Below are 16,746 nucleotides of genomic sequence, written 5' to 3' on the forward strand. Positions count from 1 at the left end.
GCTTCACGGTTTTTCGTCTCTATATTATTGTGAGTTTTATCAAATACTATTAAATTAGAATTCTGTACTAATTTAGTGTTTTTATGTTGTGATTTTTACGCGTGCCGTTTTAGCCACATCGTTCATGAGTCCGTTGATCATGGTTAAGGACTTATAAGCTGAAGCCCGCCTCCCATAGCGGGGTTTTGTTCACTGTGTTGAAAACTAGATGGTGGTATCCGGCTGTTATTTGCTCTTTGGTTTGGTTGCTGTCTCTGTGAAACATTTCCCTTCTCCATTCTCAATTTCATTACAAAAGAGACTAATGAGAATACATGTATGAAAACAGAAGATGCGGTATGATTGCAAATAAGACAACTCTCAACAAAAGACCAAATCACTCAGAAATTAACAGCTAGTAGAGGTCACCGTACGACCATCAACAATAAGCAACGCCAATACTGCATACTCAGCTATAAAAGGCCCCTAAATGACAAGTCTACTTTTCATAAGCTATCATTTTGGTTTTTTTTTTAAATCCTAGAATCGTTTGAACAATGCATAATCGTTTCTTGATATAATGTGTGCAGCTTCATTTGCTTAATTACAAAAAAAAATTACAGATTCTTTTATATGTATTCGTTCAAAACAACTCTTTGCAATAATAATTCTATTATATATATGAAATAATTCTGCAAAAATAAAACGAAGTCAAACACGTTAAATTTTCTATTCATAAATAATTTGACTAGACAAAACTTTAATAACTTAAGAAGAACTCAATTGTAGGACATACATGTAATATTTTGAAATCCATTTGAAGGAAGATGCTACTGGCAAAAACTATATAAAAATATGTTGATTACAAAATCCATTGAAAGACTGGTGTCATTCATAAAATCTATTGAACAAACTTGCAAACATATATCAAAGGGCCATACTTTGCGACATAAATGCCTTTTATCAGTGCAAATGTAAAAAAAACAACCTATAATTAAAACTAAATATGTTGTAACAGTGACATAAGCAGAATGATCGTTTTCTGCACTTCTCGCAAGAAGTCAAACAGTATTACATAAAGAAAAAGTTTTTTTCAGTTTATAACATTGTTATTATCTATATCCAAATGATGACACCGCCATTTCATTCTTTTGTCATTGGTTAAAAAAAAAAGTTTATCAAAAAAAAATTTAACATGATTTTTAACCTTCAGCTCAGCCTCTAAATCATTTTTTCTAAACTATCAGATTTACGGATTCATGTAACTAAAAGTGAAGCTAAATAAGTTTCTTTAATGTACGTTCTGCATATACATGTAGAACATTTTCTCATTTCAGGCACACAATTAATACAACACAATCAATACATCACACAATATGCCCACATGGTAGAAATTCAACATAAGGGACATGTTCCCATTGCAGGCGCACAATATATGTCCGCATGGTATAAAGACATCGAATGCTCCTATTCTAAACAAACTTTGTAGCGTCGCTAGTCCCTCAACTGTCTGCAAGACTGTTGTCATTGTCAAAATATATTTCAAGACACAGGTCAATGTCTCTTAGAAATATTTTTTTAAATATATGCATGTGCATAAGACTAACATGATAAAATGAAGTTTTAGAAATATTCTATGGCATGTTTTATTTCTTTACTTGTAAAGAACAACGCAAGGAACGGATCCAACCAACATAAAGGAGTGGGTTCCAACTATATGTTCCCATTCAAATGCTTTGATCGTACCAAAAAAAAGGGGTTCCAACCCACGGAACCCCCTTTTTGAATCCGCCACTGCAACGCCTTTTTAAAGTTAGTCTTGTTCTCTAAGATAATCATCAGCTTCAGCTATATCTGTCCTACGATAAAGTGATGCATATTTCAATCTTAATTGACCGCTGAATTCTTGCATGCGGCATTTGTCTAAAGCTTGTAGTATATCTTCAAGGCAAGCGTCATCGGCAGCTTTTTTCTTCCAGGCAACTAAACATCGGTATATTTGTTCCTTTACTCCGTCGTGTTTATGGTTTATGACATTTTCATCTATTTTGTTATCTATTTCTTCAACATTTGGATATACTTTACCTAAAATTGAAGAGATTAGTCATTTAAAACATAGATTTTTATAAACGTTTTGAAGAATATAACCAGAGGCTCCAATGAGACTGTGTCGCTCATATGATATTCTTGTTTACAATTGTGCAACCGTTATACTTCTGCTCTATTTTCAGAACAAGTCAACTATACTGAACTTTCCCTTATGTTCTATTTTAAGCCATATCTGCCATGTTTGTTTACAGGCAGTGTCCTCGGACACGTTTTAAATACTAAATACTCTAATGCTTATTTGTGGCCAGGTTTGGTTAAATTTGTCTCAGTTGTTTAAGGAGAAGACTTGCAAAAGATTACAAAAATTTACGAAAAATTGTTAAATTTGACTTTTAAGGACAATAACTCCTTATGGGGTCAATTGACCATTTTGATCATGTTTACTTATTTGTAGATCTTCTTTGCTGCACATTATTGCTGTTTACAGTTTATATCTATCTATAATAATATTAAAGATAATAACCAAAAACGACAAAATGTCCTTAAAATTACTAATTCAGAGGCAGCAACCTAACAACAGTTAGTCTGATTCATCTGAAAATTTCCGTTCAAATATATCTCAACCTAATGAACACATTTGTCTATCCAAAATTGAAAACGCCGCCGCCGACGCTGGAAACAGCATATCTATGTCTCGCTTTTTGACTCTGCCAAGGCGGGACAAAAAATCAATGACAAATTAAGAAAACATCTGTAGTAAAACGAAAACGCATACTTACTGAACAGTTTTCTCAAGAAATCAATCCAGATGGAATCCGCAAGGCGTATATTAGCAGAAACTTCCGAGAATAACTGACTCCATGTAACCCCATTTTGGATTGGGTCGTCTAGGAAAAAGAACGCATGTTCAATAATAAATTAATACGTTTAGTTACATTGCACTTCTACTATAAAGCTTGCTTCTAAGATCGAAGAAGTGCAAATATTTTATTTTATTTGAACCCAAAATACATTCATCATGTTCATATATTATATATTATCTTTATATTTTAGTCTATTTATAAAAGCTTCCAGTTTCTATAGAAAATAAGTTAAAAAAAAACATTCATCACCAGTTAAAATGTCTATAGATAAACCTGAATCATGATATCCTTCTTAATCTTATGGAAATATAAGACTTAAAAGTTTTTCTATAATCTAATTAAAAGAAGTACCTGTTTGATTGTGGCTTTTTTGTGGTATAGAGCATATTTCGATTTCAAATTCATCTTGAGGATTGCACAATTCTTTTCGTTCATTGATTGTGTTTTCGTTTAAGTCTATTCCGACATAAGGCTTATCATCTCCATCTGTTTTCCTATTCAAACAACAGAACAAATTGTATATACACCAATATTTTTCATTATCATCTAATTACAATCTTACATGTATCTACATTTTTGATGTATCAACCAAGAAGTTGAAAATAATTACATGTAAACAAATGTATTTGTTATCATTCTGTCCATATTTCCATTCTTTTTGGTATAAGTTGGTATAAACATGCATATGTAACTTGTGAGTATATATTTTGAGTGTATACGTGTATGTTTGGTTTATTTTTGTTAACTCGATTAGGATTTGTTTTCTATATTCAAAATAAATCTACATTCATGCTTAGAGGAAACATACATAGGTAATTTGTTTTAGAGACAAGTGCCTGTGTGGAATATTTATAATAATAGCTATGTACTCTGGGCATCGAGTTTTAGCGAAACAAACACCTTATATCAAACAATAGAAATTTCAAGTTTTAAATGAAAAGTGATAAAAAAAAAATTCGGACGTGTTTTTCGGATTATTGTTACAATAACGTTTTCTTCATAATGCTAACTTCTATAAATATAAAATTAGTATACGTATCACAACTGTATACAGAACTAGATTTTTTAAGCAACACATACCCGGACGTTTTGTAAATGCTTAGTTTCCCCTTTCTGTGAAGACACACCACAGCTATAACTATAACAGCTATCGCTATAAACGTTATAACTACAGCCACAACTATGTTTACTATTGGCGTCGTATCTACAACATACAACAGGCTAAATTATTTATTAAATTCATTAATTGATCGATTGTTAATCTCCAGTGGCAAATATTTCATGCATGTTAAAGGAGAGAACACATTGACTAATAAATCAATCTCTTAGGTTTATCCATAGAAGTCAAGCGCGATAAAGGAAGAAACTTTGGACTGTCATTTGATAAATTGGATAGCGACAAAAACTGTGTGCTCGATGTTATTTAAAATATATAGGAAACATAACTTTATCAAACAAAAGGCGGTTGATTTTTGCTGAATAACTACCACCTCAACTCCTAGTAATAATAAGTGAACATGTGAATTGAGCTGTTGCATTTTCATGCAATAAACATAAAGCAAGACAAAAAATGTAATTGTAATAATGTATAACCCACTCACCGTGTGAAGAACATATAACGTCAGTTTTTTCATTACAGGCTTTATGAATTTTTCGATCACCATCACAGGTCGAACATGGCAAACATTTAGCTGTTAATGACATATTAGGAGAAAACGTTCCGTTCTCACACATGTTGCATACTGTATTGTGTTCAGGTGTTCCTAAAATGTTATAATTGTACAAAACTATCGTTATTATTGTCGTGGAACTGTTAGAAGAGGTTACAAGACACGTTTTGTGTACAGAACTTTTGTGTTTAAACGGTTATAGAACTATTTGAAATTACCACTGACACATTGACAGATTAGTCATTTTACATAGAACGTTGTGTTTAAAATATCATTCAGTAGTCTGAACTTTTTAATTTGAGTAGCAATATGTGAAACAGTTCTATATACATCGCGATTCTAAGTAAATATACCATAAACAAAACTTCTCCCTAAGCATTTAACAATAACTCGACGGGTGCAAATTCAAACGAGGGCGCACCCGTTCCTTTTTTGAAACAAAAAAAAAATGTAATTTTAGGTAAAACTGCCAAAACATTTTGTCGAAATTCTCTAACTGAAAATTCTTAGGATCCACGACTGAAGTAACAACTATTTGTAGCTTGTTCATAACTGAAAGGGGAAAACAATTTGAAAGTAACTAAACAAAATAATTTCTCAAGGTCAACATGATCGGTATAGGATGATTGCCTACCTGTATTCCTAAGTTCTGTTCCAGGTTGGCAAGGACTATGTTGTAAACATATCCATTCACCACTACCCTTTGAATGATTGAAATAGCCATCCTTACAACGACAAGTCATATCAGCAGTGGCGTTACACGTGGTTTCCGGTACTGCATTCTTGTCAATACAGTAAGCACTACATTGAGCACAGCTAGTTGCTATATTATACTGGTTATTGTAATGTCTATCCTTACATGGCTCACATACTGCTATTGTACTATTTGTTGTGCAGTCAGATTTTCTGTAAAAACCAGGAGGACAGACGAGACATGTCAGACCATTTGTAGCTGTGTATGTTGATTGTGAACCAAAATTTGTTTTGAATGTCCGTTTATGTCTGTAGAGAAAACGAATTTCCGCTTCTATATGATGCAATCCTGTACTTGTTTGAATAACCGCTTCAGTTGACGCTAGGCTTGCTTTAATGAATAGAAAAACTAAACTCAGAGACAACAGCAACCTCAAAAGCATTGTTGAAGTCTTTATTCTAAAATTATAAATTAATGAACATTTTAAGTTTTGAATAAGATTACAAATTTTGAAAGTATCACGGGATGTCATTACACTTTTAGATACATGTATCATGTATGTTTAGGAAATATTTAACAATTACTATCCATACTAATCTGTGTCGACACTTTTACATTAAAGAAAAAAAAGGTTTTGACGATGTTGTAGTCTTTCGTTTGTGCCAGCTATAAACATCATCAATTCACAAACATTGGGATTTAAGTATGTAATGACTTTGTAAATTTTGGTTCGACTGACATTATGTCTTTCAAAATATAAACTGTTTTGAAGTAAGGTGAAGTATAATTCTGTGATTTTTACTAACCGTTATTAGTAAATTTTTATTAGTCAGGTTTGGGACATAAATGAGGGGTATCCCTTTAAAGAGGGACTGTCCCTCAGACAAGGGTCACTTGACTGGTGTAGAAAAGCAAAAAGAAAAAACTAAAAAGTGACAAATTCATTACATTTAGAACAACTTTTCTAAAAGAAGGGTCCAATTACTTTTAATAGTAAAGAAGATATGATCATGCAATTCTAGAAATATTACCATATAATACTGATAGGATAGAGATGTCAGTATAGCTGCTTGAGGAAATGTTTCTTCAAATAATATGAACATTTGCTCATTTGTACTAAAAAGGGTTTTTATCCCTTGAAATGTACCCCTCATAAAAGAGAAAGTCACTACATTGAAGGATTAGTCCTCATTTCAGGAGTTGTTCCTTGCGGCCGACAGTTAGTGCGTGCATTAATTATATGATTCAATATTACAACACGATATTTTCTATTTTTAACCATGTCAACACAGAAATACCCTTTACTATATTTAGATTTAAATCGATCAAAATGGGATTGATAAATTATGACTAACATATGATATATAGTTTAAAAGCTCAATCTGGTAATTTTAATTGTCCTATAAAGTTTCCGATATTCACACCAGTAAGCAATATAGAGCCAACACTTTAATACTCACCACACAAATCAAATGGTTGTAAAAAAAATTAATAATAAATAAAACATAAGTTTGAAAATAGCATAAGTTTGAAGAATAGATTGAATGCATTGATTCCGACTCCCGTTTCAAAGAAATATAACTATAAAGGATGAGATTCCGACACTATCACTCGCATTTTACTCTAGTTTCTTACTTGAAAATTATTCAACGTAATTAATACAGTGATAGACCCATTGTCAAGCTTTTTTCTTACAGCGGATGACCATCTCAAAAAATATATTTTGATCTTAAAACTTTCTAATCGTTTTATTTACAAAAAAATGTAAACATTTAAACATAATCTACATTCTTACCTTGTATAATTTATAGGTCGAGAAGATTTTTTTATTTTGTGGAAAGTCAACTTTAAAACAAGCATACTACGCTTATAACTGTATAAATGCTAGATAATAGATACAAGCTGACTGATACATTTATCAAGAAGGCCAACTTATCGCATGACTAATATTGAATACCCGTTAACTTATATAATAAACCTAGGTATATTTATATATATGTAAGGTTTAATCCAGAGTGACTGTTGAAAAACGTAATTTATGACAGACAAAGTTGGACTACTGTGACAACGAAAATAACCAAACAATTACAATATTTTCGTAGGTGTCGAAATATACTCTGTATCGATCTCTATCGTGATCAAATATTGCTGATAATCGAATGATATAAGTAGAGGCTAATAGAATCAGAAATCACCACTGAAGCGTTAATCAATAAATAAATTTACATTTTAAATAAAATAATTATTTAAAAGATATTACATGCAATACACATAAATATAGCGATAACGTTAAATACTTACTTTACGTGTATTTAACTTTCCAATTAAACTACACCTATTAATTCAAATATCATTTGATAACTATTCACGGGTTTTAATATACCCCTGTTTAATGACAGGTGTATTTTTTGAATCACGTGAACAGACAGATTGGAACATGATATTATTGTAACGTGAGAGCGATACTTAATTTGTTCATTCAATTATTTCATATCTTAAGTTTGTTTTTATTCCTTAGAAATTTAGATATCACAATTTTATTACTTTGAGCATTTGTCATTCATAAATCTAAGTGACGAAAAATAATAAACTTTTCACTCTCAACCAATGTGAGAGCTCGGTTTCGTTCCCCGGGAAATTGAAGGTTCATTTGAAGTAGACAGGTTCCCGATCGCAATATTCGGTATGTTACAACATATACCGCGTGTACCAATATGTGAAGGAATATGGCTATTAGCTTATACCTGGAACATAGTACCGACCGAACAGGATACATCTGAAGAAAATGATTTTAAAAACATGGTCGTGTTTAAACCGCAAAATATACTCAGCTGAGTACAGACAAACCAATGCAACTAACAATGTGTTTTATATGAACGGAGCTTCTCGAACCTCTTTCTCAACATAGTTTATTTTAGCACCTTCTACAGGAACGGAAAAAATAGATAGCAAATTATTTTTACAGCCGATTGCATTGAGTGTGTAGGCAAAGGTAGAATATTTGGTTAGCTTGCTTTTTTTTAGCTGTACCGTGAAGTCATTACTAGGTAAGATAAACTACCCTCCTTTAAGAGTAGACTAGTCCGACAGGTAACAAATGATCTGTCTGTAGGATTAGGCTACTTCGAAAGGAGGGTAGTTTACCTGACCTTACAATGACTTCACGCTTCAGCTAACAAGCAAGCTTACCAAAGGTATTACCATTGGATTCACACTCAATGAAATCGGCTGGGCCTAATCGGCTGTAATGTTTTAATATTCTGTTACTTAAGAGATGTATTCTTCTGACTTTTAAGTCTCGTTCAGTCTCTTTGAAATCTCGTTCTTGAATTATTTCCAAAACATGATACTAGTGGAAAATATAAATAAATTTCAAAAATATTATAATGAAACATAACCCTGTGAAAAAATTGTGGATTTACAATGAATGGTTTTTGAGTAATCCGTTTTTAAATTTTACGACCAATCAAGTCAGTATTTTAAGCCAAAATTTTGAGAACATGGGTTAGGGATACAAAAAAATATTTTACTAGAATCGTGTACATCCTATATCATTTTGGTCTTTTCAAATTTTAGATATGTATTTGTTCAATCATTTATAACAAAAAAGTTGAAATAATATGCATTTTGTACTTAAAACTGAGAAAAATCGCAAAAATACAAAATTGACAACATGGTAAGTTTTACACAAAAAAACGTCAAAATATGATTAAACTTTCTTATATTAACACTTACTAATAGTTTTTTTAGTAATTTATTCAGATTGGTCCAATGCATCTTTACAAAAGTATGAAAAAAAGTTTAATTGTGGAACTGTGATTTTTTTCACGATAATAGCTCAAAAATAAGTAAAAATCGATGAAAAATGGGAAAATCATCAAAATTGGGCTTTTTCAAAGGACTGTAGCAAAAAAAGAAGTGCACCACCATATGATTTTTTCTTCACCAATTATTTTGTTACAATCTTATAAACCTAAAAATCAGGTTAAGAAAAAAAAAGTTTAATTCTAGAAATTTTTTGCTCCTCAGAGGTGTACATCCTTTATAAGTTGAAAGGGTTTATATTCTTGCATATTTTTTTTTAATTTTCAATAATCTTAATGTTAGCGGTCATCGTTAAAAAGGGAATAAACTATTATACCATGCATATTTTTTGAACAATCTAAAATTTGTTCAATTCTACTGAAAAGTGTTTATTAAAAGTGTACATACCTTTTATATTGCTGTTTGATGTATTTTAAAGACAACAGTGAATAGTCACATTGGTAGAACCCTTCATTATTAGCACAAAGCTTATGCTACATGCTATAATATATTGAAAGGCTTTTTGTAAAAACCAATGCTGTAAAATACAGTCCGGGGATGTTGGCACCAATCTTTTTGCTCCGTGTAGACAAAGGTAGATACAGAAAAGCAAAGAATGCCCTCTTTTCCCAGCTATAAAAATCAACACAAAATAATTCTTCAGTAAATTGTAAATAGTCTTTGATTGTTTCTGTTTGAGTTTTTATGGAAGACTTAGAGCTTAAAGTAGCATATACAATGTATATATATAGATTATGTTCTCCTGTTGGTGCCGTCTGTTATTACAGCTACTTGTTGTCCCTTTGTTATTTTTGTCCTTTGTTTTCAGTGTCGTTAACTTATCTCACACTTCTCCAGTGCCTCCCCGCGACAGTACACGTAAACTGGGATCTAGCACCTCAGGCTAAACTGCAGGAGATCTCGGAGCAACAAGGGCCATAGAGATGCAGTGTGTAGGCCCACCGGTGTGTGGACATGCCCTAGCACTCATCAGCCTTGTCCCAGCTATGGGTAAATAGGCGGTTAGATGAGAGTCGTAGCACAGTAAGGCAACTCATCTAGAAGATGGTAAACTTCGAAAACAAACCTGGATAGAATGGATTTATTAGCTCAGGACAGCAGCCCTTCTAGAGGATGGAAACCTTGACTACAAATTCCCTGGCCCTCCAGGTTGGAGTTTTGGGCATGGGGGTAACTCCCCCATCCTGTAAAAACTATCACAGTTACAGAAACCAGAACCAATGAAACTTGATTACCCTCTGTTATAGGTCCAACGGGGGACTCAAACTACAGCGGAATGACTTCTCCTAGTGAAAGCCCTATTGTGGAAACTAGGAAAATGTATATGAGTCTTCTAGGGCCTAAAGCACAAATACATATAGGAGCCTGGAATGTTCGAACCATGTATGAAACATCAAAGACTGCACAGGTCATCAAGGAAATGCGGCAATACAGGTTGGACATTCTTGGTGTGAGCGAATGTCGTTGGACTGGCTCAGGAAAGACAAGCACAAATAGTGGAAACATCATCTTACACTCTGGAAACACTGACAGACATATTAATGGTGTAGCAATAATTATATGCAAAGAAAAGGCAAAAACACTACTAGAATGGGAACCAATCAGTGAAAGATTAGTAACAGCAATATTTAACTCTAACTACTGTAAGCTTTCTATCATACAGTGTTACGCACCAACAAATGATGCTGAAGATAAGACCAAGGATGATTTTTATGAACAGCTGCAGACTGCCATTTCTAAAGTACCTCAACATGACATGCTGGTAATTATGGAAGATCTTAATGCAAAAGTATGGGACAACACTGATGCTGAAAATGTAATGGGCAGACACGGTTGCGGGGTGACAAATGAGAATAGTGAACGTGCTATCGATCTCTGTCTTTGTAATAAACTGGTGATAGGAGGGACCATCTTTCCACATAAAAACATCCATAAACTAACATGGAAATCACCTGATGGAAGAACAGTTAACCAGATTGACCACATACTGGTGAACAACAAGTGGCGTAGATCATTAAGAGATGTACGAGTACTCAGGGGTGCAGATGTAAACAGTGATCACTATCTATTGAAAGCTACCATCAAACTAAAACTAAGAAAGGCACCTACTGAAAACCAGAATAGAAAGAGACTAGACACAGCAAGGTTGAAGTCACCACATGTCAAGAAAGCTTTTTGCTTAGAATTGAAAAACTGGTTTAGTGTGCTAGATAACTCTGATGATTAAGAAGATAGCGTACAAAAGAAGTGGGATGACATCAAAGATATTTATGTAAAGACGGCAGAAAAAACAGTTGGTCACAAAACAAAACAGAACAAAGACTGGTTAACATCTGACACCTGGCAAAAAATTGAAGAAAGAACAACCATAAAACAGAAATCAGTAAATGCAAAGTCAAAAAGGTTATAAGATCAACTACAAGTAACATACAGAGCAAAAGACAAAGAGGTTAAAAGAAGTGCTAGAAAAGAAAAAAGACAATATCTGGAGGACCTAGCAAAAGAAGCAGAAAAGGCAGCCATTCTGGGAGAGTTGAGTACAGTTTACAAAATCACCAAACAACTCTGTGGAACATCAAATGCACAGACAGCACAAGTAAACGACAAAAATGGCAAAGCATTGAAAACTGAAAGGGAACAAGCAGAAAGGTAGGTCCAGCATTTCAAAGAGGTATTAAACTGCCCTGAGCCTGATATCTTAGCTACCCCTGAACCATCAGAAGATGACTTAAACATCAACACAGAACCACCAACTATAGAAGAAGTAAGAAATGCCATTAAATCATTGAAGATAGGGAAGGCACCAGGCATCGATTCCATCCATGCAGAGATGTTAAAGGCAGACATAGATACATCATCTAAGGTACTCCACAATCTTTTCCTTGTCATCTGGAAAGAAGGGGACATTCCATCAGACTGGAGCAAAGGCCTGCTTGTGAAATTACCAAAGAAAGGCAATCTACGCAACTGTGACAACTGGAGGGGGATTACATTACTTTCTGTTCCTAGTAAGGTATTTTGCAAAATTCTGCTAAAAAGAATTGATAAAATTGTGGATGAAAAGCTTAGAGAAGAACAAGCAGGCTTTAGAAGAGGTAGAGGGTGCATTGACCAAATTGTCACTCTGAGGAACATCATCGAGCAATGCATTGAATGGAACACACCACTTTTCATCAATTTCATTGACTTCATAAAGGCCTTTGACAGTATACATAGAGAAACTTTTTGGAAAATTGTGAAATCGTATGGAATTCCACAAAAAAATTTGATGCTAATAAAAGCCTTCTACAACAGCTTTGAATGCAGTATCATCCTTGATAGTTCTATCTCAGATTCATTTGAAGTTAAATCTGGTGTAAGACAGGGATGAATTATGTCACCAATCCTATTTTTACTGGCCATTGACTGGATACAAAGACATACAACATCAGACAATAAAAAGGGGTATCCAGTGGACCACGTTTAACCGGCTAGAAGACCTTGATTTTGCTAATGACATAGCCATATTATCAACAACAAGTGAACACCTACAAGAGAAGACCAACATACTTAACAACTATGCAAAGCAAACTGATCTGAATGTCAATGCCAAGAAGACCAAGGTAATGTCAATTAACACCAGAAATACAACACCAATAACAATCAATGATCTGCCAGTGGACAGTGTTGAAGATTTCACTTACCTTGGAAGCATCATAAGTAAAGATAATGGAACAGGAAAGGATATAAAGTCAAGACTATCTAAGGCACGTGCAACATTTGCAAGACTTCATACTATCTGGAAGTCCAACCAGTACAGTTTAAGGACCAAACTGCGAATTTACAACAGCAATGTAAAATCTGTCTTGCTGTATGGTTCAGAAACTTGGCGTGTTTTAGTTAGTGACCTTCAAAAATTAGATGCATTCCATACCAGCTGCCTAAGAAAGATCAACAGAATATTCTGGCCAAATAAGATCAGCAACAAGAGCTTTTGGAGAAATGTAATGCTAAAAGCATAACAGCAGAAATTAAACAACGAAGGTTTAGATGGTTAGGCCATGTACTGAGAATGCCACAACACCGCACACCAAAAACAGCTCTATATTGGACACCACCAAGAAAAAAGGAAACCAGGGAGACCTAGAATCACCTGGCGAAGAACTGTTACTGCAGAATTAGAAACAATGGGTTACACATGGGGCCAAGACCAGTACATGGCTAAGGACAGAGATAAGTGGAGGCAGTTTGTTGTGGCATATGTCCCACTGGGGATGAAGAGGATAAGTAAGTAAGTACACTTCTCCTGATCAAATTCATAAAATCTATAGAAATTCAGGAAATTGTATCTTTGGTTAACTTTGTTTAGAAAAATGGTGTAAAAGTTAAATAATATCTATACCCTCAATTAGCAATTTGATATTTAAAACAAAGACCGAATAAAAGCAAAACAGGTAACAGTAACAGCGTACCGCAAGTAATGTTATCCTAGCCCCGAAAATAAAGTAACCATCAGAATGATATAAAGATGTATGCAATCCTAGCGGCAGTGCTCTTATAAGAAGTGATAGAATTGCGCAGTCTTTGGTTCCTATGTTTTTAGTTTGTATCGTGTTATTTGTCTTCCCGTCGTTGCGTTGTCGGTTGTTTTTGGCTGAATAGTTTGAATTATTTTGGTATCTTCCAGACCTCTCTCTCACTCATTCTTAAATTAGAAAGATATATATCATGTCACGGGACACCTCTATCATATTCAAAAATGTAAATTTAACTCAATGTCAACAGGTTCTATATAGGAAGTAATATTTTCACTAGTGCAAACCGAACTTATAAAAATCGCGTGCATGGTATTTGCATTTTTTTAAACTGAAGCATGTCAGAGACGAATAATTTGGTCTGCATACAACCCTTTACAAGTTTTAATTAATGCCTACATGTATGTATATTTGCGTACGTCAGACTATTCTTTGCATTGCATTTCTCTTAGAATTTGACATTAAACAGCACCAACAAAGCTCATGCTGTCTGAATTAATTACTTCGAAAACATGATACTACAAAACTTCGTTTGAAAACCATGAATAAATTTTATGATGTTTTTATTTAATAAAAACTTTGACTTAATTGTCTGTTTATCTTGATTACATTGCATTAAGCTCAACATGCAATCATTGTTTTTTTCTTAATTGATATGGAAATTAATTTCGGAATGAACTGCTTTCCATGAAGTACAACTTTAATTAGAGTTCTATCCCGGTAATGCAAAATAAATGTTTGCTAAATGAAGAGAAAAAGTCTATTCAGAAACAACGATAACATTATTAGCGCAGTTAGAAATGAATATTACAATTAATTGATGCCGTTTGTGAACTTTGGATTTTTTTTCCAATTACTTTGAATAGAATTGAAAATGGAAATATAGAATGTACCAAAGAGACAACAACACATTAAAACAAAAACAGTGCAAGGCCACCAGCAGGTCTTTAATACAGCGTGAAAATCCTGCACCCGGAAGCATGTAAATACATGCTATACTGAAATGTATTTTAGGTACTACTGAATATTTATAGATATAATAATTATCTTCTTATAGGAAATCTAGTTATTCTATTAATACAACATGCAGTTACGTGACAGACAGATCTACGACAAATGAATATTTTCTAGGTTTACAATCTCATTTGAACAGCATATCCCTTTTCTCATAACTAAGCCTAGTGCAGCTCTTTTAGGGCAATAAAAACATAAAATGTTATTTCAAATTTGATACCGATACGATTGTACTGCATACTGCTCTAAAGTTCATCGATACATTTGTATCATAAGAAACTAAAAGCATCCAAACACCAATTGAAACAGTACAAATACAAAAATATTAAATTTTAAAGAACTAAAAAAAGTTTATGGATCATTCAACCGTTATTTGCCTTAAACATTTAAAACAGAAACAAATAATATATCAACTTCATATTATTTATTTGTTTACTTTGGGGCTAATTTCTAAAATTAAAAATACACATCACTTTCAAAAAAAGACTAAACATTGTTATGGACAAAATGCATACTTTAAGTTTTTAATTTGTTATCATAACAGAGTATGTGTGTTTGAATTTCAAAGTCTGTGATAAATGCCAAGTTATATGAACATCTATTCTTTTTTAGGCGCAAAATAAGACACCTCGAGCTACTTATTATATTTTGTTGAAAATCATCTAGTTTTATATATTTTTAAAACTAAGAAGTTGTCATATTGTTTTAATTGCCAAGAAAGGAACTATTTTTTATATAAATTATACAGGATAAAATCGTCAAAAGTAATTTTATATCTTTGAAACTTTGCTCATTGTTGAAGGCCGAATGATGACCTATAGTTGTTAATTTCTGTGTCATTTTGTCTTCAATTGAGAGTTGTTTCATTGGCAATAATATGATATCTTCTTTTATTTATGTACGAAGCCTCAAAATCTGCAACATGAGAAACTAGCTATATATATATAGGGAGAGGTGTTTTAGAAAATAGAGCACCGAGAACGTCTGCTTCTGTGCATGCTGGAAAAATATTATGATTTGGTTTCTTCCGTGCAATTATACATTACTTGGTACACAAGTTTTCAAAAAAGAAATGATGATACTTGAACTTACCTGGATTGTTTTTCTCCGCTTCAAAACCGCCACCCGTATCAAGCATAGTCGACACCCGCATGTGGCGTTCTGCACAGTGTATATATGTAATGTTTTAGGTCGAAAGTAAATTTTTGATTTTTTTTTACACCATAGTCCTACCGTACTTAAAATGTATGTAAAAAATGATGAATGAAACATTTTTTTTCAATTTCAATAGCCCAATAAGCGTACTAGTTCTTAGATGAACCATCACCTAAATTCAAATAAAAGCCGCCAGGATTTGCCCATTGTAGGTGCCCATTGGTGAGCAATATTGACGTGCCCTTTTTTCGACCTTTGTCAAAATAATTGATAAAAGAGTTTGTACTAGCTAGTCGTTTTGAAACTTCTTATTGTAACAAAAAGATTAAAAAAAAAAAATAGAAGGTAAGTTAAAAAATTTATAGCTTTTCACTTTGGTGTGGTTTCTTTGACTTGTGAATCTTGGTTTCCTTCACAGATTTATTTTTACATCATTACTTGTTAATTAAAAGACTATTCAAAGTAATTTCTTAAGCGAATATGGTTTGAACTTTTTATTCTTATTTGAAATAAAAACATATAATTCAAATAATACTACAATTTAATATAAAAACTGCATTACTTTTGTTGATTGGCCACTTTCAATCAACCTCATCATTTTATGAATAATCAATGTATGAAAGGTATGAAATTGGACTTAATTGAACTGCTCAAAATTATTAGGCGTCATAATTGATAATCAAAAATCTTTGTATTTGTATTTGTATTGTATATAGATATAGGAAGATGTGGTGTGAGTGCCAATGAGACAACTCTCCATCCAAATAACAATTTAAAAAGTAAACCATTATAGGTTAAAGTACGGCCTTCAACACGGAGCCTTGGCTCACACCGAACAACAAGCTATAAAGGGCTCCAAAATTACTAGTGTAAAACCATTCAAACGGGAAAACCAACGGTCTAATCTATATAAACTATATCCTTATTAAGTTCCAATAGTTTTATTTAAATGCCAAAAAGTAGAAAATGATTTCAGCTATAAG

General features: G+C 33.1%; 1 protein-coding gene across 1 annotated transcript; it reads right to left on the bottom strand.

Annotated features, from left to right (window-relative positions):
• Positions 1-972: 972 nt before the first annotated feature.
• On the bottom strand, positions 973-7,661 carry LOC134692128 (tumor necrosis factor receptor superfamily member 11B-like). The gene is made up of 7 exons (XM_063552550.1): positions 7,557-7,661; positions 5,196-5,713; positions 4,493-4,654; positions 3,972-4,095; positions 3,243-3,385; positions 2,808-2,915; positions 973-2,064 (listed from the first exon to the last, which is right to left on the bottom strand). The coding sequence occupies exons 2-7, from the start codon at positions 5,695-5,697 to the stop codon at positions 1,793-1,795; spliced, it is 1,311 nt and encodes a 436-aa protein (XP_063408620.1). The 5' UTR covers positions 5,698-5,713; positions 7,557-7,661; the 3' UTR covers positions 973-1,792.
• Positions 7,662-16,746: the final 9,085 nt, after the last annotated feature.

This window comes from Mytilus trossulus, chromosome 12 (assembly GCF_036588685.1).
Source record: "Mytilus trossulus isolate FHL-02 chromosome 12, PNRI_Mtr1.1.1.hap1, whole genome shotgun sequence".
Taxonomy (NCBI): Eukaryota; Metazoa; Mollusca; class Bivalvia; order Mytilida; family Mytilidae; genus Mytilus; species Mytilus trossulus.